At 38.7% G+C, this 25,441-nt stretch overlaps 1 protein-coding gene across 3 annotated transcripts in view; it reads left to right on the top strand.

The window, feature by feature from the left end:
• Positions 1-25,441, top strand: part of vav2 (vav 2 guanine nucleotide exchange factor) — a 200,156-nt gene that overhangs the window by 119,874 nt on the left and 54,841 nt on the right. For all 3 annotated transcript variants that reach the window (XM_082141917.1, XM_082141916.1, XM_082141915.1), the window contains exon 3: positions 19,693-19,751. In XM_082141917.1, coding sequence (XP_081998043.1) covers positions 19,693-19,751 — 59 coding nt within the window. The remainder of the gene's footprint in view (positions 1-19,692; positions 19,752-25,441) is intronic.

Raw genomic sequence — 25,441 nt, 5'->3', positions numbered from 1 at the left:
TCACAGTGACACATTAAACAAATTACAACACCATCTCACTAATGTGAAGTTGCAACAGGTGTACGCTTTTGAAAAGGGCGAGTTTGGACATTTACACCCCAAAGGCAGCTCTAGCTCTTTTGGAGCCCTGCCCTCCAATCCAAACTGCCATGTTTGTGCTTATGTTGTGTTATGTTGTGTAAACTCGATTACATTTACTCTATTTCCATTTAATGATGTAATGTCTTGTTCGAAAAAGTGATTGATAAACTAGTACATTTTTGTGACAAGCGCAGTGGAATAAGAGATGAAGTCGAGCCAAGAGCTTTTATTCCATCAGATGAGATGAGGCTCAAATCCTCTTTATGAATCAAATGTGTTTGGATTAATGGGTGTCCAGAGATGCTAAGGTCAGTGAGGTGGTGACAGGGAGCAGTGACACAATTCCGATCCCAAAATACTAGCTCTGTGACGTGTCAGGATGCATCTCTGCTCCAAGGCTCTGCGGTTTGTGCCTGTCGCTGTGGTGGGAGCAATTATGGGGGATTTCTGGCAAGAATTAAGGGGTCTTGAACGTGATCATTTGCTTGAGAGGATCTAGAGAGGATGGGGGTAAAAACACGGTACTGTTTTGTGGTTTCTGCCTCTATCTGCTCTTATTTTAGCAGTGGTTTTGGAGACAGTCCGCCCATGTTCCTGTGTTTCCAGGCGGGTTACGTCAAGCGAATGGTGGTTGTGGTCGACTTGCGCTGCAAATGCTCCTTCAATCAGCAGTATTCTGGCCCAGAGTGTTCTTGCACACAGGCGCAGCGTCACAGTTTGGCACAAGAAACTGCAGTGCATAAACATGAACCAGCTGGAACCGAGCCCGTGCGTGGATGCTTGTGGCATGCTTCCATTCTCACACTACATGGTCAAAGTTCACATCTCACTTTTTTTTTAGTCTTTTTGATTAGCTTGTTTGGACTTTTGTGCGGCAGAAATGGTTTACTGATAATCTTGTGACATTTTGTATTATCAGGAAAGGGAAGTTTTCTTCTAGTGGACAGATGGTAAATAGCAGCTGTAAACCAGTGACTCTCCTCAGATGCACATCTGATGAGCTGAACTTGACCCCAGCTTAAAATGCCAGCCACTGTGTGCCGTCCCAGCTTGGCATCGTTTCAGGCCTCCCAGCTGAGATTGGCATGGCCTCTTTCTTTGTGGAGGTTGAGCTGCATTTCCTCCGGGCTCACACAGGTTTGCTTGCTGGCTTCTTTTCCGGCAAATGAACAGCAGGCTGAGCAGAACGTACAGAGAGTACTGCATTCAGAGATTTGAATGTATCACATCAGGCATGCAACATGCCTGCTCTCAGTTATCTGCACAATATGATCTCCCACAATGCCTCTCAGGTTTAGAATGAGAAAACAGGGCATGTGCACAATATATGCTTTTTTTGTGTGGTTTATATTGGATATTTATCATTTAGCCTAGTATTCACCTGTGCATGCTCATTTTCACTTTTCCGTATGGTTACAAGTGTTCAAACAGTTGGGATTAAAGTTGGGTACCGTTCACATTTTAACCGGTACCTGAAATTCGGTGCCGGTACCCACCAGTACCTTTTTTCGGTACTTTGAAACTGCGCGTCTGCGCCACTCATTCACACAGAGACACGCAGAACATGCAGGATTCGTATTTAAATAGTCTTACTCTCGCGCCCAGATGCGTTCTCAGGTACCGAAATTTGGCACCGATTTAATGATTTAATGTGAATCGGTACTCTGTGGTACCGATGTAATTCAGCTGGTGCCAACCTTAGTTGGGATCGGTTTATTTATTTAATTTATTTTGAAAGTAGTCTTTTATACTTACATTGGCTGCATTTATTGAATCAAAAATAGAGTACTTTTTTCTTTTAAATATATTTTAGTATAGTAATGTATTCCTGTGATGGCAAAGCTGAATTTTCAGCATCATTACGCCAGTCTTCAGTGTCGCATGATCCTTCAGAAATCATTCTAATATGCAGATTTGGTGCTCAAGAAATATGATTAGTTGATTAATTGCTAGGCTTAACCATCATAGGGCGAACGAAATTCATGACAATTTACACATTCAAGCGCAAGAAGAGGCGAAAGAGAACTCGATTGCGTGCTGTTGTCTGCATGCACAGACGCGCACACACAGAAAGGCATGTTTCAGATACTGTAGCAGGCAAACTCAAAATGTATTCTTCTTTCACATCTCCTTGCGCTTGAACAGACACATTATGGACGTATTCCTGTAAACACAGTAGGTTATGTCTTAAGTGAACGTAAACAGTTAAGAAAGAAATCTGATGTGTCTCATAATATTGATCCGTTCATTAGCTCTAAAAGTGACAGCAGCCTATACAAATCTGCTGCTGCCTGTCATTAATGTTAAAATGTCAAAAAACAAAACACAGCAAAGATTAATCTATATGTAATTTATACAGTGAATACTGTAGTGTTATTTTACATTCAATTATTAAGTTTCTGTACCTGAATGCTACTGTTAGACCTTACTTGATTTGTAACTTTGTTATATTGTATTTAGTTTTTCTTTTAAATGAAAAGCAGTTACATGACCCCCCCCCCCCCCCCTTTTTTTTTTTCTGATCCAAAAAATGATCTGATCCATGACTCAAAAACCATAATATGATCCGAACCGTGAGTTTAGTGATCTGTTGCATCACTAATATCTACTACAAACATAATGTACAACGGACCAACATACATTTTTTACTTGTAGTCTATGCAGGTTGTTGATGGCACTTCAAGTTGAAAGTTGTTAAAGGGGGATGAAAGGAGTGGTAATTTAAACTGATATGACTTGCTCCCAGCCTGTGGGCATCTTTTGTCTATGTGTGTGTTTCTGTGGTGTGTCTCTTCTCTAGGTTGCTGTTATTTCTGTTAGCATAGAGTGATCGAGGTCAATGCTGTCCTGAGAGGAAGACATCACACTGATATTAAAAGCGCCCGTCAAATTCCATTTTATCAGAGGGAGAGGAGCCTTGCTCTAGTGAGAGGACAAAGACCTGCTTCCCCATCGTCACCACTGAGCTGAGGATCGGGAGTTTCACAGGAAATTGCCTTTTTGGGGATGGGCCTGATTGTTTCAAGAGTGTATATAGCACATAGCAGTTTTTAATTTAATACGCTTTTTTCGTTAAAAAAAGACATTTTGTTAGACCTGTGGCCTAGCCTTGAGAAATGGTGTCCATGTTGGCGACAAGTTCAAGCCCAGATCACATCATTTCCTGGTCCTGTTTTACTATGCAACCTCTTCATTTCCTGTCTTTTCTATTGTATAAAAGTGGCAAAAAGGCCACCAATAAAATTAGCCTTTTTGCCCAGTACATGTTTTGACCCCAAAAATCTGTTTTATTTAAATGTCAAAAAACAAGTATATTTATAATTTCCCAACATGTGCTCTTTAAATGAGAACATATGAGAAATTGAACATGGTTAATCGTAGTACACTGGTCATGCATGTTTTTGATTCACTAGAAAGTGCCGCTCATAAGAGTCAATTGTTCACTGTGTGATAGAAAATAGGAAGGATAGTGCAACAGAGAGCGTTTTGTTTGGCAGGGTGGCTCATCCTTAAGGGCACCTGCTGTGGAAAAGATGACCGCATCCCAGCACTTCCATCAGACAAGTCGGCCTTGTCCCTTTCCTTTCAGCAATTGACATCTTAATGGATTTCCCTAGTTGAGGGTTGACTAAAACACCTTAAGAGGCAGAGGCATCACTTTTTAACTTACTGAATGACGCCAAGTCTAAACAGCAATTTTGCAGTGTCATGGTATTTTATTCTCCCGTCTGTAAAAGAAGTGGTGATTTTTCCATCTCTCGGAGTGCTGCGATGCTGCCTCATCAGGTCAATTCAGCCGCAAGGCAATATCCCTAAAACCACCAGTTTCCCATTAAACACTGCGGCGGTGAATCCACATGAATTTGATAGCTGCTCTGACCATAAATCTGGCTGGCTGCAACATACAGAGTGTGAGATTTATAATTGTAAAGCCAAAAGGGCTTCCATTTGCAACAGCTGTATTTTTATTAACGTTACGTTAGACAAAGATTAACAAATAATGGTTAGTTCACGTTAGCTAATACATTAACTAATGTTAACAAATTAAACCTTATTGTGAAGTGTTACCAAAAATGTAATGCTTTTTGTTATAATAAAACTGGAATTTTATAATATAATTATTAAGTAGTGCTTCTGTGGCATCTGCTGTATTTTGCCACTGACTTTTAAAGGAATATTTGATGCCTTCATGTCAGTGTTAACTGATGATCACAGTACAGACAGGAACAGTATTGAAGTTCGGATGTCTGTCCATTGCTCTGGCTGTATGCTGTGCAGCACACTTTCATGAGCAGGGATTGAGAGGTTTCCCTAAAGACTGCATAATCATTCCAGCCAGCTCATTAGGCCCCAGAGCAGTCCAGTGGCCCCGCTGGGGGTGTGCGTCAAAATGGCACTCAGCCCACATGTTCAAGGCCAATCAACCCACTCCAGAAGGAAAGACGAGGAAAAGAGATGCAGAAAGGGAGAGATAACAAGATACAGAGAAAGAAGAATGGAGATCTACGCAGAGGGGGGTCATAATGTTCGTTCTCACCCCCTCAAGGTGCAGAGAAATTGAATAATCAAGCTCGATCAAGCTGGATTTCATAGCATCTCTGACAGCACAGCCGTGCTCACAAAACTATGACTGCTTTCATCAGTGTAAACAGGATCTACTCATCATCCAGATAGGGTGTGTATGACTGTGACTGGGGCAAATAACTAGTTCCAGAATCTTCCTGTATGAGATCAAGCCACTGTTGCGAGTAGTCTTTCTACCTTTCTTTCTTTCTTTCTTTCTTTCTTTCTTTCTTTCTTTCTTTCTTTCTTTCTTTCTTTCTTTCTTTCTTTCTTTCTTTCTTTCTTTCTTTCTTTCTTTCGGCCATAGCATAAAAACAATTATCGGCTTATTATCAGAAGGAATATATATATATAATGTTTATATGTAGACACAAGCCTGTTAAACTAATCTATGTGTTTTTGTTGATACAGAGCAGGAGTGTACTGAGATTATGGCTGATTTTATATGATTAATATGGCAGGACCTGCTTCCTGTCTCAATTTGTTCCTCTTCTTGTTGATTTGCTCACAGAGCTAATGTAGCAAACCAAAAATGCCAAACTTCAGTTCTTTACAGTTAATATATGTAGAAACTTATTATCTTTTCTAATAATTTTTTACAAATTTTTTTTACTGTATTTTTTTATTATTTAAAAAAATTTGGTCAGAGTGTTTGTAATGTGACAGAAATGCTGAAACTGAAAGTAATGCATATTGATGGCCAGAACTGTAGATGTCTTGGATAGTTATTCCCTTGCTGAAGAACGTGCAATCCTCTCACATCACATTTGAGCTTGGACAGGTAAATTGTGAAAGCCCAACAATAACAATTGTGTGCATAGTAGAGCCCTGAATCACAACTGAGAAATGAGAATGAACCGTCTTCTTTGTTGTATCATCTCCATTACAAAAGAGCCAGATGGACACACTACTGTATCCACAGACAGAAAAGACTCCACATACTGAATGCTTTCTTGAATTGGTCTGTCTGGTCTGGATATGTTCCTAGCCGGGGGCTCATTCATCAGTGAATCCAATGTGAATAAGCGTGTGTGTGTGTGTGTGTGTGTGTGTGTGAGAGAGAGAGAGAGAGAGAGACTCTAGCAAACTTCAGTGACAAGCTGGAGAGATGAGTACAGGAGATTTATGACCCTGATCTGAGGTCCATGATGGACTGAATGTGGGACTCAAACTCTTTTGATAAACTGCCTTTCTCCCCACTTCCTCACTTGGAGTTTGACGTCAAAGAAGCCGAGAGTGATTTACAGGCACATTCTGTTTCATAGCCTTTTTGGTTTTTCTCTGGACTACAAACTATGTAAGCCACACACAAAAAAAAAACAAAAAAAAATAAGAAAAGAAAAGAGAGAGAGAGAGAGAGAGAGAGAAAAAAAGATGACTTTATATTTCACATTGTAACTTCTTATCTCACCATTGTAATTTTGTTTTGTGTTGCAACTTCAGATAATTTTATACACGACACTACCATTTAAAAGTTTGGGGTCATAAGATTTTTCAATGTAAAAAAAAAAAAAAACTTGCTTACCAAAGGTGTATTTAGTTGATAAAAAAAATCTGTATATTTGAATGTATTTAAAATAAAAAAAACATTTCCTGTGATGGCAAAGCTGAATTTTCAGCACCATTACTCCAGTCTTCAGTATTACATGTTCTTTCAGAAATTCATTCTAATATGCTGACTTGGTGCTCAAGAAACATTTATTATTATTAGAAATGTTGAAAACTCATTTGTTTATCTCAAAATGTGAATTTAAAGGGATAGTTCACTTTGAAATTAATTTTTGGTATGTTTTAGCTTACCTCAAGGGCATCCAAGATGTAGGTGTCTTTTTTTCCGCAGTAGTTTCAATTTTGATATTTTTAGGTCAAACCGTTCTTGTCTGTCAGTCATAATGCAGGTCTATGGTCACGGTCTCAAAACACATGCACAGAGTCCAAATTAAAACAATTCCCCGTCGTCCAAATTAAACAATTCCCCATCGTAAGTACACATTGATGGCCTAAGACACGAAACGAGCGGTTTGTGTGAGAAAACGAACAGTATTTATATCGTTTTTACCACTTATACGCAGCCATGTCGAAGTGATCTGATCTGACGTGTGCGCAGACTGGTGCATAGATATATACACTAGATGTCGCCTTAAAGACATTCGTTCAATGAACTGCCATAGACAAGGCGACATCTAGTGTGTGTATATCTATGCACCAGTCTGCGTACACGTCAGATCAGATCACTTCGACATGGCTGCGTATAAGTGGTAAAAACGATATAAATACTGTTCGTTTTCTCACACAAACCGCTCGTTTCGTGTCTTAGGCCATCAATGTGTACTTACGATGGGGAATTGTTTAATTTGGACGACGGGGAATTGTTTTAATTTGGACTCTGTGCTTGTGTTTTGAGACCGTGACCATAGACCTGCATTATATGACTGACAGACAAGAACGGTTTGACCTAAAAATATAAAAATTGAAACTACTGCGGAAAAAAAGACACCTACATCTTGGATGTCCTTGAGGTAAGCTAAAACATACCAAAAATTTATTTCAAAGTGAACTATCCCTTTAAGTCTTATTTTAAAACTTACCTTATAATTACCTTTTTTACATTGCATTCTGAGGTGGAGCATGCTTTATTACTGGGGGGGGTTTTTGTGGCCAAGAAACGAGGAAAAAAATGTATTGTACGAATTTCACATTTCGCCACTCAGAAACAAATCCATTAGACTTGTAGCTTGTAACTTCCACACAGCGATGATCGTAACCGAGAATGTTATTTGTATGGAATGGTTGATTGACAGTTCTAAGCAATGAGAAGCCCATTTACTCTTGTCATAAGAGAGAATTATTAACCATCTATGCCTCGGCCACCAAACCTTGATTCTCACTCTCATTAGCATTATTCAGCAGTTGGTCTGTCAGTTTGAGGTGGTAATCCTGTCTGTGGGAGTAACCATCACGGCATGCAAGCCTGAATTTTGCTTAAAAAAAAAAAATATATATACTGTATATATATAAAAAACGGTGAAATGCCATCTCGCCCCACATCAGGGTGTGTGCATTGCCTGGGAAGTATGCCAACACCCTGTGATGTGTTAGGCAATGTCCAAAGGTTAACTGCTGAATAAGTCACCAGACCAATTTGACATGACATCTCCCCCAAGAGGAGTTTTTGGAGGGTGCTTGGTAATATAGCACCCTCAGATTCCCTCAGACAGTATTATAATGTTCTTATGCCTACGTTTATTTGTAGCATTTCAAATGATTGATTTTAGTTTGTAGTGTTTTATTTTTTGGGGGTCATATTCAGTGTTCATTTTCAGTAATGAGTGGTATGACATATTCTACAGACAGATACCAGCATATGTATTTGGTGAACTTCACAGAAGAGGCCACTACCTGTTAAGAACATTAGCAGCAAAATTTCCCCGTGAAGTCAGGCTGTTTTTAATGAAGACGCAAGCCTGTGCTTTTGATCTCATTCCTGGAGAGGTTGGGAGCACCCCTTTCTTCAGTCATGTGTGTGTGTGTGTATATATATATATATACACACACACACACACACACACACACACACACACACACACACACACAATGCTCCAATGAGACATAATCCCTGTGTATTAATTTTTTCTTCTGCCCCTGGGCTCCAATCCCACCTTGTTATTTTGAATCCCCCAGCTGGGACAGATTAATGCAACCTGACAATCTTGTCACAATCCCTCCCACCACCTCTGTCACACACACAAACACCCACACACACTCGTTCTTCTGCACCCCTACCCCACGAACTGAAGATCAGAGAATAGAGTGGATGAATCAGTTAGTTAGTAACACTACTCTCTCTGTCAGGATTGAGTGTCAGCTTTGATGAGAAACTATAGCAATGTCAGTTCTTTGTTTAATCACCATCATCATTAGAGTTCTCAGAGGCATTATATTTTGAACACCCTAACAACGCTCAAGGCAAATTCTTAAATTAGTTGTTTAAACGACATAGAGCTGTACCGGCATCCTCTAATAAGATATCCTAAAATGGATTGTTATAGCACTTCTCTCTGTGAATATGTGAGGATTTTTGAATATGTAAGATGTGAAACATCACATGCTTTTCTTTGATCAGCCCATAAGAAATCATATTCAGCCCCCAGTGGTAAAAGATGATCTTCTGGTTTGGCAGCTGAGATTGGCTCTTTTACACCATGCTCTCAAACATGTTTTTCAGTCCCACTTTTTTATCCTTCTCCTTTGTGATTTTTTGGTCGAAGAAACCTCTTTGTTCTTGGGGACAACTGGGGACATTTCTGTTCTTTTGTAAAAGTGTGTGTGTGTGCATGGAAGTTATCATAATACTTGAACCCTCAAAGGCACAAAGTTAATTTTATCCCTAAGAGAATTAACTTTATTTTAGATAATACTGAAGCAGCCATTTTTTAGACTCTAACACACGTCTACACCAGATGCTAGCAGCACGATGCGATAAAAGCAGTTAGACATACTTCATGCACTCGCACTAATTCTGACACAAAGATAAAAATGGATTTGCAAGTCCCTTTGTCGCGTCCAGTGTAGACATGGTGTAATACCTACTGTTTTTATTAAATCTTGTTGTTTGAAATAGTTTTTATGATTCAAATGCAGTTATGCAGTATGATACACAATGATAACATTGTATGTTTTTATATTTATAAATAGTGATGCACATGGGAACCAATTTCTACCTCAGTAAAAATAAAAAATGATTACTGTAAGTAATAGTCACATTATAAGATACTGTATAAAGTTGCAATTGTTAGATATGAAATCATAAATACAAGAAACAGTCACAATTACCTTTTTTTTTACTCTGAGTTGGACCCAGATAGCAGATATGTGCTATCTGTGTGTGCTATATATATATATATATAAAATATTAGGTCTGTCAATATATTATTTTTTTTGGTTGCAGAGTCTTAAATAGACTTTGAGTAGCACTTCATCTTCATAACTTGAGATTTTGTAATGCGATGCACTTACTACCTAAGCTGCGGTCGTTATAATAACAGACAGAACACAAAACTCTCAGGAATCTGCTGGTCAAAAGCCTTGTGCCAGAGGCTCCAAACCAATATTTCATCTCACTGGATGATAATCTTCATTGTGGCCTCTGCATCCTGTGACATTATTGGCAAAATCGGCAAAGTCATGTGACTCTGCCCTCAGGTGTCCATCATAGTTGTCGTGGCGACACAGAGCAGTGTTGTCAATTAGGCCAGTGCTCCAAATGGAAAGCGTTTGTCCTGCTGTCACGTCAACTGCCACTGGAAAGGCCTCCTGCAGGCCTTCATTTGACTCCCACAGACACTCTTGTGCTGTAACAGAGAGAGCATTCTCTGCCCTTTTCCCTCTTTCACAGGGTCACTTCTCACAGCAAAAGCAGGTCACCACAAACGTCCGAATTCTCTGTAAGTTAGTAGTTAAGGTCCTTTCACACTGGACGCGATTTTGACGCACGAATAATTCACGCAATGGTTTTATTTTTCAATCAGCTGTTTGTGTAATGAGTGCTTCCACACCGAACGCGAATGTGCTGCGGCGAAAAAACGACTTTTATTTTATTCGCTTCGATGTCGATTTTTTTTTACTTTTGCGGCGACAGTAAAGGCTTCAGCCAATCACATTCAAGGAAACAAAGGTGACGTCACAACAACAATGGCGGATCTTCTTTTTTTCTCAACTGTAGGCGCGAATGTCACAGACGTCGCAAATTCGCATCGCGGCTGATTATTCAGCACTATTCGCACGCGAACTATTCGCTTTTTCGTTTTGCTTTTTCGTTACACGTCCGGTGTGAAAGGGCCTTTAGTCGTTGCCTTTTTGCATTATACACTACCATTCACAAGTCTGTTGTCGGGATTTAAAAAAATGAAGTATTTTATGCTCTTCAAGGCTGCATTTATTTGATCAAAAATACAGTAAAAACAGTAATATATTAAATATATATAATTTATTGCATTTTGGATTTTTAAATAAATATGTGTGCATAGATACTGTAGCCATCAAAAGAAAAATCTTTATTAGTTTTCAAAACCACACTCTTCTTACTAATAGACACAATGATCTCCTGTAGTATAATTTTGATGAATACAAGATAAATGCTTAGAGCTGTGGTTTAATTGAATGGATTTTGGTGCTTAGCTTAAGTAGCCACTCTGTACTTGACCGCTGTGGGCCTTGTCTGACCGTGATAGAGAAGCTCTGCATGGCTGACCTGCCACATTAGAGCTCTCTGACCCTGCAACTGTGAGGTTGGATATGGAATAAATCCATCTGCTTTACACAGAGAGAGTATCAGCGCTCTCCATCTGACTGAGATGGTTGAAGAAATGTTGCTTCTCCGATGCTCTGCATTTGCTTTGGCTTGCTAAAGAGAGGCTTGGGTTAGATTCGGGGAAGAGGATCCGCACATCCTCGCCAGGCACAACAGTCAATGTCCTGGGACGGTCTGAAGGACAGATTCAGAGGGAACATCCGCCCATTTATTCTTCCCCCTCTCGCCTTTATCTCCTCCAGCGCAGAGCTTCAGCCCTCGCCCTGCTCACCCACCCCTGGACACTCAGATTAAACCCAAACTAATCCCATCCACTCGCACATGATCAGAGGCATGAGAGACTGCCCAACATCTGCCTCAATCTAACCAGCATCCCCTGATGTGTGTCCCCTGCAAGTGCCCTCGCTGATAAAACCGAATGTGGAGGAATTAGTTTTTACTTCAAAAAACATGGTGCTCTCTGAAGACACACCCAACCTGCAGAGGAGGTACAGAGAGAGAAAGACACATGGATACAGTTTCTAGGGAATGAAAGGACGCTAAGCTCACTATTGTCCCATAATCCCTTTATGTTCTCGGATTCCTTGGATTCCAAGAGTGAAATCCCTCCTTCACTCTCTCTTACACAATACATTGTTGTCATAACAGACACATTCACAGTCATCTTTTACAGCTGAACATTTCTCTGCCCTTTTTGCTAAACCCATCATGACCTTAACCTATATTTGGTGCCAGTATGAAATTAATGGTTACAAGGCAGCATTGTGTTGAATTTTCTTTCTTTTTGAAGTTTTTAATTGTTTGCTATTCGGAGGCGCAATATTATGGCACAACATTGGAATCGGCTGATAAAGGCCTAAAATGTAATAATTGTCATCACCCAATATGAAAAAATACAGATATGTTGATTGTGCGCCTGCGATATCTCAGTTGTGTGCAAGGAGTGCTAACGATAAGATCATGTCAGCAGTGAGGTCATTCTTGAAGTGAACTTTTGCATGTATGGTTATTTGAATCACTGTTTTAGATTGGCGTGTTGAACTAGAGCATGAGAGTACAGTTGGTGATACTCGTTTGTGATACTCGTCAACAGTCACTCTCTAGCACGTGCAGCAGCAACCTCCCCAGGTCCTAGTGCCTGCCTGTTAAGAGGTTTATGTATTTATGGGGCTGCTGTTGTTAGACTAATAAAATGAAAAGTAAAATACACAAATAACATTACGTTACTTCTGTTTATGAATAAATAAAGCAGTAATTGATGTCATAAAATTACAAGTCTGATTTGATTTAATGGTCAGAAGCTTTAACCTACATGATAAATGATGATGAAAGTAACTTGAATCCAAGGAGCTGTAAAGGAATTTTTTTTCATCCACAAATAAAATGTTTAGGTTACATCTGCATCTGTCTGAAGAAGAAAACCCCCAGCAGTAATGGACTTTATTATTGTTATTTTTTCTTCAAAGCGTTCATTGTTCTCTTATTAAAAGTAATTTGTAAAGAGACCTTAGAACTCTAAAACCAAAATGAGAAAATACAGTTTTTGCTCAATACTAACTGAAATGGAAAAAAAAATCATTTGTAATTCCTGCTCAGGAGAGACTTGGTGTTATTTCCAAACCAATGTAAATTGGTATCGGCATCAGCTATCGGCCAAAATGAGTTGAATTATTATTATTTGATTTTTTTAACAATAACTTTTAAATGAATGCGTTTGGAAGATGCTTTTATCCACATTGCATTCAAGGGACACATTTTTCTTCCATTCCCTGAGAATGAAACCCATGACTTTGGCATTGCTAGCACCATGCATTAGTGATTGAGCTACAGGAATGCTGTAGAGTGTAATTTCTTTATAATGAAAATCCTCTTATCTTAGTTTAGTACTGTATCCTATCCTAAAATAGTCTGTATCAGCTTAATATGCAGAGACACTTATAAGTATGTATATGGGACAGACTGATATGAATAATTATCATCACAGAATAAATATTGAAATGGTTTGAGTTCTTTCCTTTTTTAAAGATTTATTTTCATAGTTTGAAACTGTTATAACCACCTTTTCTCTGCAAAGATGGTGCCACCATATTTTTATATGTCGACAGAAATCAAGATGCACACTAAGGCTTTAATGAAGCTTTTACTCCTGCAAGCATTGTACTTCTTCCGAAAAATGCAAATGTAGTTTGAAGTTCTATTTTGTGCTGTATTTTCAGAATACAGGACAAGCTGTACGAATATCTGTGCATTAAACTCAGTGGGTTTGGGCACATATCACCTTGGACCATTCAGCTTAAACAGCTCCAACAATTTATAAACAAGCATCACATGTGGTTTTCACTGTGGCGTCTGGCGCTGAGAGCGAGAGATGGTAGGGTATGCTTGGCAGAACACTCCTCTCATTTCCTTTGTTAGCTTACGAAACAAACCATAGGTCTTTTGTCTGTGTTTTTGGACTGTAATTATTCGATAGGACTCAAAGAGCATAAAAAGTCTCAGTCTTCTCATTAAGATCATAAAAAAACGGTTTTAAAAAAGTTTTAAAGGGCTCAGCTAGCATAAACCGTGCACTGTTTTATATGTCGCGCTTTCTATGCTTGTTTTTCTCCCCTTAAAGCAGAATGCATTACAGCATGTTACATCTGTAATCACAGTTATTATAGCCGTTAAACCTTTATAGCAAGGCCTATACCGAAACATCACCGTTCACGTTGTAGTAAGTGTTTTCCCAGTGGAAATGCAGGTACGAGACAGGCAGGCGTTCACAAGTGTCTGCGGTCTAAGTAAATAGCCTTTTGCTTTGCTAGCACCATTGCTTGGTGAATTTGTAAACACAGGGAGCCAAGCCAAGACCACAAGAGCCCTCCATCTGATAAGAGCCGTGTAATGATTTTCAAATGGGAATTTTCCCTTCCACATAATTTGAGGGGCCATATTCATCTTGTTATACACCCATATTATTCCACACATACACAATGTGTGCTTAAAAAAATATGATTGTCTGACTTTATTAACTTTATTTACTTAATTATCTAAATGAATAAATAAATAGCAATAAAGGAATCAAAGGTCATTTTAGTTAAATGTTTTTATATATGCACTTATTATATAATATTATATATACTTTTATTAAATCATTTTTAAAAGGGGTAATGTAATAGACCAATCCACATTTCTTGTGTTCTTTACTAACAGCCTACACTTGACCTAATAGGCCTGTAGGTGGCACATAGACTTCATTTAACCAACAACGATAGCTTCATCAAACAGAAAATCCAGTGGCGTGTAATAATAATAATAATTTGTTATATTTATATAGCGATTTTCAGGGTCCTCAAAGCGCTTCACATATGGAAGGGGGGAATCTCCTCAACCACCACCAATGTGCAGCATCCACCTGGATGATGCGACGGCAGCCATATTGCGCCAGAACGCCCACCACACACCAGCTTACTGGTGGAGAGGAGACAGTGATGAAGCCAATCAGTATATGGGGATGATTAGGAGGCAATGATGGCCAATGGGGAAATTTTGGATTTTTAATGACCACAGAGAGTCAGGACCTCGGTTTAACGTCTCATCCGAAGGACGGTGCTCTTTGACAGTATAGTGTCCCCGTCACTACACTGGGGCGTTAGGACCACAGGGTGAGCACCCGCTACTGGCCTCACTAACACCTCTTCCAGCAGCAACCTGGTTTTTTTTTTCTCAGGAGGTCTCCCATCCAGGTACTGACCAGGCTCAGCCCTGCTTAGCTTCAGTGGGCAACCAGTCTTTGGCTACAGGGTGATATGGCTGCTGGCTGTACAGGTTTTGAGCCCCTGCCCCTTTAATCGTAAAAGCGAAAGTGCCCTATTCAGTCGGGTTTAGTTTTTCCATTTTCTCACAACTCTTTACGTTCATTTAAGTTTTCATTTAACTCATTTAATACTGTACTTATGAGGATACTCGACAAAATGTGCATTTAGCATAATTTTATGTTTTTGTCCATTCAAACGTGAAAGAACTTTTGTCTCTCTTTTGTTCAGTGTGGTACTGGCGCGCTGTCTGAAGCGACTTTCTGTGCACATGATTTGTGTGTGTGTCTCACAGTCAGGAAATTTACAGACAGCGTGCCAGTACTGTACTGTATTTATTTTTTTATTTTTTTGATAGCCATATTTGTAATTAATCGAGAAAAGCAGATATCGTTATTGTGATTTAAAATATGAATAATTGTGCAGCCCTACTATGAATGCACATATAAATACTGTAAATAAATAAATCTAGAGTTCCTATATTAGACATTCTTCTATGTATTCATTTATGTTATTTCCTGTAGTTCAATTAGAAGCAGGTCGTCTAAATAAGCATAAACTGATACTAGAATTTCTCTGTACCAGGTGTCGTAATGGACAGAAATGCCCTCTTCTGGCAGACATGGTTGCCATGGCATGAAAAGAAATACTCTACCCACTAGTTTATGTGATATTATTAGATATTAGTTGATCTGTTTGCTGGCACAGATGGTAGTCATATTTTGTGTGAAAATGACCACTGATATCCATTTTCCTTGAGCAGAAGTCTTTTACATTCTCCCGCGTCTTCAGACAGAAGCATATGTCATCCTTTCATGCTCAGAAGCAGGACTGGGTCTTTGGGGCAGCGCCATAGACATTTGGGTCACGGCCCGAGTCCCCCTCCCTTGTTCTGAAGGGCTGACTGTGGAAAATCCCTGCTAAACACGCAGCAGCTGGAGTTCACTGAGAGGATTCGGCTCCGACTCAATCTCTATTGCCAGCATGTTCGTCATGTCACCACGTCAGCTGATATCCCATACTCTTCGGTTGATGTGAAACAGAAGGGTGTCCGTTGGTGATTGTGTTTGTTTGTCCTTTGTTTAGAGGTGTTTGTTTCTTGCTTTGATTTGGGCATGATTTGTTTGCCAGTGTAGTTTGCTAAGAAGCCAGAAACAGACTTAACCAACATAACAAAGATAACATCTAATTATTCAAACATATAAATATATTAAATTATTGAAATATGTTTAAAACCTGCCAGCATTAGGCATTTAGTAATATATTTAAATTCACTATAAAGTCTAAGCTTGTTGTCTAGCGGTTTATTATAATTGTATTGTATTGTATTATATTATGTTATGTTATATTATGGGAATAATTGATTGATCAAATATAAATATTAAAATAAAAATTAATTTATTTTATTAATATAAAAAAATTAAAAATATATATAGATTATTTTAAAATATAGGTATTTAGTTATATTTGTCTTTTAAAACTAATTTAAGCATATGCCATTATATCAAATGTTTTTTTTTAAATAAAAAAATCAAGTCAAGTGTATCCAACCTTGTTTATTGCATTTTTTTAAATACATTTTTTGCTTTTAATACGTTAAATGTATTTGTTTGTTTGTGCATTTATATTGCTTACACATGTAGTGCTACTTCAATCAAGTTAGATACCATGATGCATTGTGATGTATTGAATTGTGACATCTCAATGTGTATCATATTGTGAGATTTGTGAGACCCTAGCTTAACAGAGAGAATCAGGAGACTATTGAATGTGAATCTGGTGTGTGTGTCCAAGTTTATTTTGAGTTGTAGGAGTTTGTGCTGGTTGGTGTCCTGTGATGCTGGGTTCTCAGGTCCATTTCAGACGAGTGCCAGGACTCACTGCCATCTGTTCACACATCTCCTACCACTCTCAGTTCCCTGCTGAAACTCAGACTCTTGCTTAAACTCTCATTTAGAGCACATTAGTGTAGAATATCACATTTGAACATTTGTTTATATGGCTGATTTCCATCATCAGGTTTACTTAAAATCACTTATGCATAAGGTTGATTCAGAGTTGCTTGATATACAGCACTGGCTCTTTCCATTATGTCACTGTAATCATCTGTTCTGTTTGTGATGTGTGCTAGCATGGTGTTGTGATCTTCATCTTCTCTCCACTCCTCTTTCTGTCTTATACCTTTTTATATTTTTTACTAATTGTTGCATCATATTCTATTCTTGATTAATTTTTTCCTGCTACTTTTCGTCTTGTCTCATCCCATCTTGCCTCTTCTTGTCTATTATTTTATCTTCTCCTCTTGTCTGTTTCTACATCTCTTCTAGTTTTGTCTCATCTTATCTCTCCTTTCATTTCTTGTGTTTTCTCTCCTTTCAAGAGTCATGTTCTGACTGGTAGACATGTGGATTTGCCATGTTTGGAAACCCTGCACACATTACAGCTGATGTAGGCACAATGCTAGTGTATCTTCACCTCAGATAAGCAATTGTATAACATTAGCGAACAATCTACAATTCTCTTTCTGTCGCTGCTATTGTGAGGTGATGGACAGTATGTGCTGTATTCGCGAGGTGATGGGTGTTGCGTCTTGACTCTGATCTGATGCTCGTCATACACACCGAAGCACTGAGATGAGGGAAAAATCAATATTTTGAGACAACATAGCGAGAGCTGTTGACCTGACCTGAGGGAGAGATGAAGAATGAGAGACAAGAGCAATGAAAGTGACTGAGTACAAGGATGAAGCACCACACTAGAAACAATACAGAGAAGAAAAAGCCACAGCTTTGATGGATGAGTCACATATCGTCCCCGCAGGTGTTGTTGTTGAAGCTCCATGAATATTTAGACACATTAGCAGATGAACACAAGAGCAATACGCCTAACAGCCTAACACATAGACTAATTTAGCTGTATTGATCCCTCAATCATCTGTCCGCCTGCCTGGACTGATTCTGTCTGTTGCAAGCCAGAAAATTGGTGGAATATGGGTGGTAGAATGAAAAATGCAATGCATTATAGTCTGTCATGAAGTCATTAATACAGATTATCAGCAGTAAGAGACATACCTTGATTATATACAGTATTTATGCAGATATACACAGGCCCAGATGCATTTTCTGCTCTGATTTAGGAAGGTTGGTCAGTTGGATTTAAAAATATGATATCAGTACTATTACTTTTGTTACATTTCAATTCTGCAGGAATGTGCTGAGTTTTGCAGCCACAGATTGTGTGGGTTTGTGTTTAAGGAAGTTTAGCTTGTACATTTTGGCTGGTATAAAAGCATTATGTGACAAAAGTGCTACTACAAACTGTCTGTTTGTGCATAAAGAGCTTGTACTTTTATTAAAGCTCATCGTCATCTGTGGAGTCATCTTCATGGGTGCTAGTTGTCTGAACTGACAGTTGTCATTACACAGTGATGTTCGAATTAAGTATTTTTGTTTTCTGAAGGTTTGTGAAACTTAAAATCAATGTAATTTATGACTGGTTGTGGACAAAAACAAAACAATACTGAGCAGAAGTCATTGGTAGTTTTCATGCTGTCATTTTTTCATATTTCGCTCATTACCTGTTTTGAGAACCTACGTAGAAGCTCCACAAGCATCTGTACCCAGTGTTTTGCTCTGACTGAGGAACAGCTAGTGTCACCATGGCAGCAGGCAAGGCTAGCGGAAAATACGCCCATAAGCATGTAATGAGGCGACACAGCACCATCTTCACTTTTGCATATGCACATGTGCTTTCCTGTTTGTTGGTGTGTGGCTTCTGCATTACACACCCGAGACCCTCTAGCACACCATCTGGAAGCCTCTAGAAGGGCCACCAATAAGCCTACTCACATGGGTATCATGACTGGTATTAAATCAGTGTGTAGATACCGCACACATTTAACCCTGTTACACGGCACTAATGCAGCTGGGTAGAGGAGGGGCCTTCACAGATCTGTGAAAAGCGTTTCACGTCTATGATTTCATCAGGGCGTTTCATGCCACATGTCCTTTAATGTCGTCCTTAGTGGGGTAGTGTGATCCGTGCGTGTGCACACAAGCTGCGCCACCAAAGCCCATCATAAAACAAGCCCACCCCACCCCCCCAAAAAACGAGACACTTTGTTCTATAGCAAACGTTTATTACTGGAATCACTATTTGTTTACAACAATTAAGCCCAAAATATACTTCGGCCGTCCGCTGTTCGTGACAGTACGTGCACTGTCCATGTGACATAATTTTACAGCCCAATTTTTCTGTCCACATGGATGGTGCGCGTACAACAGCACATGTGCGAGTAACTTGAGTGCTTGAAAACAAAGTCCACTAGATAGTGCACATGCACCGAACTCTTCTTTCCGCGCTCGTAGCCAAAGGAGTATACTTTGAAAGAATTGTGCACTCAACTGTGCGTAAGACGGAGCGGAACGCGGAAAATGAAGTATACCTGGCCCTTTAAGTATTAAACTTTTTTGCTAACTTGTCTTGCAGAATTTATGCTACAAAATTAATGCTACAATGCTTTGATTTTTAAAAAATAAATAAATTATTGTATTTTGCAATTCAGTACTGGTCATTACTGTCAATGCAAACTTTTTTTTTTTTTGCTTTTTGTTATGGTTCTCCCACCACAAAAAAATTCTAAATTATAATTTTTTTTGTTAAAATTACTTGCTGTCTATGTAGTTCTTCATTTTAAAATATGGAACAGCTATGGTGAAATAGATTATGTTTGTGAGTCGTATAATTGAGCTTTTTCAAAAAAAAAAAACAAAAAAAAAGAATACAATAAAAAAACACCTAGATCATTCTAGCAAAAAAGTTAACAATTGTGGTGCCGTGTTTTGCACCTTTCAGAAGATGTTGAACTCTAGTTATGATTTTGCTGTAAGTTGCATTAAGTGAAGTTTCTTTGGCTAACCCAAATCTTCTCTTGTTCCACAGGTGATCTCTGCGCTGTCCAGAATCTCCCACAACAGCATTGCACAGATCAAAGGCATCAGGTAATTCATTTCCTCCACATGCTGATTGTGTTTCCTTTCAGTAGTGGTGTGTCTCGAGTCTTGAGGGATATTTCACAGCGCTCTCTTGGGCTGCACCTTTTATGTGGCTCCATTCAGTGGGCCTGCAGGTAGAAGCAGTTGGCACAGACCACCGCATATGTGCGAAACCTGTGGGCCAAAACCCATGAAGTGTGTGGTTGTCGCTCCCCTCAGGTGTTTTAGCGGGGTGGAACCTGCCTCCCTGCTTTATAGGCGACTGGGATCACTTCCTGTCTCATTACTTGGCCAGTCTGTTCGCCCTGCTTCGCAAATAAAGCCTTTTATCCGACGGGGTAATGAGCTGATGGAGCGAGCCATTAGGCGTTTTTCCAGAGCGGGGCGGAGGCGATCAAGGTCTACCATTAGTCAGTAAAGCGTAACAGACTGAGGGGTGCCTAAATCACTTCCGGTCTTCACCAGGCACGCTGCCGCACAGGGATGGCCAAAATACTGCGCATTGATTTGTCAAAAGTCAGGACTGAATCTTTTGGACTGGAAAAATGTAATGATTCTCCATTGTAAAAGTTGTCTGAAGTAATTAGAGGAAAGATTTAAGACGGATTGTGGCGGCAGATGAATCTACTGTGACTAATGCAAGTCAAATTTGCACCCCGAGCAAGTCTTTCACACTTGACGTTTTAAGTGCGCTGGATTTTGGGAGTTATAGTCGCATAATTTCCTGGCTGTATACAGCAAGCAATGAAAGGCAGCTTTGTTTTCATCGATACCACGACGTGTGTCACAGCTTTGAGGGCGGAAACAGCATGTGCTTTAGTTGTTAGGCCGACGGTAACCCACATTTCTTTGAAAAAACCTTTATTTTAGTCTGTTTTTACAGTTTTGTGCCGTAGAATTAAGGCTGAATAAAATTAGCTGTTTTACTTCCCCTTCAAGCATCTCAAAAAGCAAGAAATGTCTCGGTGTTGTTTGGAACATTCCTCGTACACCCTTTTGGATTTGGCTTAAAGCTGCATGCAGATGTTTTTCCCGACAGGGCTTGGAATTCAGCCACATTCTGGCATTCAAAATACTCAATATTCAATATTCAAAAGACTGGATTTCTCTTAGCACAGTTTGGTTGCATTGTTTTATTAAAGGGCTCCTATCATTCCCTTTTACAAAGTCTTGATTTTGTTTTTGGGGTGTACTAGAATATGTTTTCATGCTTTATTGAATTTATTTTTATTTATAAAAAAATGCATTATTTTTCACATATTTTACATTATTACTGCTTCTCCCCAATCTGGTTGAAATGCATCATCTTTGATGAAGCCCCTCCTTCCGAAATACGAAATGTGCTGTGATTGGTTAGCTGGCCTAGTGTTTTGTGATTGGCAACGCTTAGCACGTGTTTGGGAAATGTCCCACCCCTCCATAACCACAAGTTCTTCTCTAGTGTAAATATAAATAAGGATGGTGTCAAATTTAAACCAATTCGAGCCCGATTCAGACCCTGACAATGTTAATGAACAAGAGGATCGTGCTGAACGTATTTTAAGCACGGACTTCACAGGACGTTTCAGAGTGGTATGTTTTTTGTATTTTTCTTATAGATTTGATGTTATCCAGCATTTAATCATTTTTGTTGGAAAACTATGATAATACAAACAGTAATTGATCACAAAATCATGGATACTTTTCCTAACAGTCAATACTGTAATGTTAGTTAGTAGGCTAGCTTCATTTACATCATAGCTTAGCAACTACATAAAACTTATAATTGGAACTCTTAATAGAAATTACAAATAACAAGACGTACTTACAATTTGTGATCCATAAACAACATATTGTCTCGACAAAGTGGGAATGGCTGCGTCTTTCAGGAGAAGCTTTTGTGCTTATAGCCTGCATTGTACTCTCTTCTGTCTGCTGTTCTCCGAAAAATGTGCAGTGCACAGACAAACGTTCAGGTTATAATGTTCAGTAACAGTGTTACATTTTTTTTTTTACCTCTCTAAGTTCGTCAGCCTTAGGACAAACTTTTTCCGGGGTGGAAAAAACAGCGACAACACTCCTCGTCTTCTCTAGTGCAGGGTCTAGACAGGGATCATTTAAACAAGATCCAGAAAAGGTGCTTTGTTGTCCATACGAGCCGTTTGTTGTAGTTCTTGGAAAGCGAATTCTGTTAAAATAAAATATCTCCCTTTGGAGTGGACTTGAGCTTTGTAACCTTGCAGATTTTTGCATAAGCCTTGCACTAACTAAAGTTGAAAAAGTGAAAAAGCAAAATAGGACCCCTTTAAAGAAAGACCCTAGAGAGAGACACATCCATAGCATCTTTTTTGTTCTTTGACTTCTTTGGTTAATGGTTATTATGAATGCCTGTTAATTAATTAGCCATCACAAGATACAGAGTGCCGTTTCATGGAGGGACACTGTGACATTACTCACAATGAAAATCTTGTTTATATGGCTGTTTTTTCAGCTGTGACCACATCCTCTTCCTTTGAGCTTTCCTGCCTACACAAGTTCCAACTGGCGATCAAAACAGAAATTTGTTACTCTGTAGTTATTGTTCAAGTGTACTTTGTTTGCTATTATGCATCTAGACTATTTTAAATCACTCAGTCACATCTTTAGATATAAACCGCCGCTTTTACATATGGCGGTCCTGCTTCAATAAAAAGGCCTTTTACAGAGTAGCAGGAACAAGGAAGGGCAAAGGGTCAGTCACTAGTGCAGCACCTGTTGACGTGATCTCTGGTTTCCCTCTTCTCAGCATGGCATGCATCTGAACTACTGCTCTCTCAAATTCACTCAGATTGTATTTATCACTAAATGGTCTGTTATGTGCAGATCACAGTATATGAGAAAAATCACCCTCATTTTACTGTATTTGTATGTTGCATTGTTCAGTACAAGGAACTAACTCGAAAAAACTAACTTTTATCCAAAACCTACTTGTGAGTAGGTATACTCACATCATAAGTAACTGATTTGGAACATTCTACATACAGTATAATAGGCTGGAAGTCTGCGTCATGCAAATGGCACACAAGAGACTTGATTCAGTTGACGAGAAATAATGCTTGATAGTGAATGCACTCTCAAAAAGAAAACATTTACAACTTTTCATGGAGGCAGTACCCTTAAAGGTTCATTGTAGTACCGTGAGGCTACATATTACTACTCTAGGGTACTAAAATGCATCTTTTAGGGGTAGATAAGGTACAAAGTTATCCTTTTTGGGGTACTGCCCAGAGACAAGCTGTTGTACCCCTAAAGGTCAAACAATTCTGATAGTGCACTTATGTTTGCATTCTGCCTACAGTCAACTTACTCTGTTTTAGACCCGATATACATTTAAAATCTCTCTGATACTTTAATTTTTAATTTAGAAAGGCAAAAAATATTTTGTCAACACAAATATAGTCATGTATTTTTCATCAATTATGTTGTCAATAGGTGTCAAAGACTGTCACCCATGGATTTAACATCAACCTGAATGGTAAAAAAACACAAAAAACAAAAAAAAAACTTTACCATTATTAGTTTACTTGAGACACGGGCAAGATCTCTCTCTCTCTCTCTCTCTCTCTCTCTCTCTCTCTCTCTCTCTCTCTCTCTCTCTCTCTCTCTCTCTCTCTCTCTCTCTCGCTCTCTCTCGCTCTCTCTCTCTCTCTCTCTCTCTCTCTCTCTCTCTCTCTCTCTCTCTCTCTCTCACTCTCTCTCTCTCTAACACACACTTTTACTTCCCATAGATTACATGTGCTTTTATCTCTTACATGTATAGGATGTCACCCACTGACATGTGAACAACGGCCTTTTATGCATAATGCCATACTGTACACTAAGTATGCGCTAGCTACATCAACCAGTCATTCATGCACAGAGCCACTGTATGCTTTAGACATGCACAATTTACCTTCATCATCCATTTACACATTGCTATGCATTATGGATGTGCACACACATCACATGCAAGATGGTGTTGTCATGTCTTATACAGGGACAAGCATAACAGAAGAATGACAAAGCATAATGTGCATTACATGAATGGTTTTGCTCCTGGCGTTTGATAGAAGACAGAGATTGCGGAGCAGATTGAATCTTGTACGCATCAGATAATCCCCCGCATCTACTTTATTGATTTCTGTGGTGATGGACACTGTGCTTCTATGCAATGTGAAAGTGCTGTATCTCACTAAGTCTTGAGAGAAAACCAGAGTTGGAGCTGCTGGTGGAGTTATCAGATAGATGTTCTCCTCTGATCAACCTTCCTGTGATATTCCAGTATGAGCCGGACAGGATCAGGTGCTCTGGGCTGCTTTGGATACTGAGGGATTACTGGACTCACTGGAATATAATCGTACCTTTTGCTTGCAGTTTTACTCTGATGATGAGAAATCAGAGATATTACTATTGAGAGGAAAGAAATAAGACATCAGGAGGGATTTTAGTCTTGAATATAGAATTACATTTTAAATTATAAAATGTTATCAGATTAAAACGTAGTTTTATTTTAATTATGAAGTACATTTTTAATGTATTATTTTCTAAATACATATTTCTAGTTTTATTTTACAACAAGGCACATTTTTTAAAGAAAGTTTATCTTCATAATCTCGTCAAAATGTAACTTGCTCCGCCTTTATACATCGTAATACAGAAAGACTGAAAGTGTGATTATTACTTTTATATAATAGTTTAATAAACAAGATGTTAATGTTAATAACTTACATTTTAGACACAATATATCCAGTTACTTTGTGTATTTGTGTCATTTTTTGTTCTTATGAATTAGCGTGCTTGAGCAAATCAGTTCGTTTGAATGAAGGACCTGTGTCCTTACTGAATGAATCACTGGTTTTGAACGGATCGTTTTAATGATTCAGTCAGTGACTCTTTCATAAAAGCAGTCATTTGTCGCCAGCTATTGGTGTAACAAGGTAACCTGCAGAAAGAATCACTGAATTTTTTGTGTCTGTGTATTTTATTAGAATGACAGAGTGCATTTGTATTGTTAAAGCATTAACAGCATGCATAGGTTTATACAATAAAAACTATGCAAAATAAGGAAATTTGGTGCAAAAATAATTTTTTTTGCCTATTTATTGTATAATTTATTACAAAAAACAAATGCAAAATTGTATCAAAACAACATGTTGTCATATATGAACTAGAGATTGCCACCAGAAATCATAAAAGCTTCCTAAATGGCTGGAATGCTGCTTATTCTGTGTTAATGTGATGTATAGTTGTATAGACACTTTCTGCATTTTGTAATGTGTGTTTTCTAATCTTGTGTAACCTAATGGAAAATGTATAAGTTTCACTTTTCCCCCTTAACTTCATGGAGCAAACTACTGAACGCTTCAGATGTTTTAATATCCTTCAAGCTTTTCTGAGCCGTCGCTCACAGAATAGAGAGCAGAGCACATATCTGTTTCTGTGAGATAAAAACCCAGGGATACTGTTTTCTTGGACATAAATGGAATTGAATAGAGTTTGATGTGTCTGCAAAATCCAATTAAAGCGAGTATTGGCCTGATGTGTTTTAGGCTGTAATCACTGAGGGATGGGAGCAGCTTTCATATTATTCTGATTTCAAATGATCAGGTTTGTCACAGCTCTTGCTTTTTTGTGTGGGTGAATATACAGTAGACGTTGCCTGTTGGTTTATTAAGAAGTGAATGATTTTAGCTAAAACA

The sequence above is a fragment of the Leuciscus leuciscus genome (genome assembly GCF_965113295.1).
Source record: "Leuciscus leuciscus genome assembly, chromosome: 16".
In the NCBI taxonomy this organism is placed as follows: Eukaryota; Metazoa; Chordata; class Actinopteri; order Cypriniformes; family Leuciscidae; genus Leuciscus; species Leuciscus leuciscus.
Note: the sequence above shows the minus strand (reverse complement) of the source record. Positions and strands in the feature narration are given on the sequence as shown.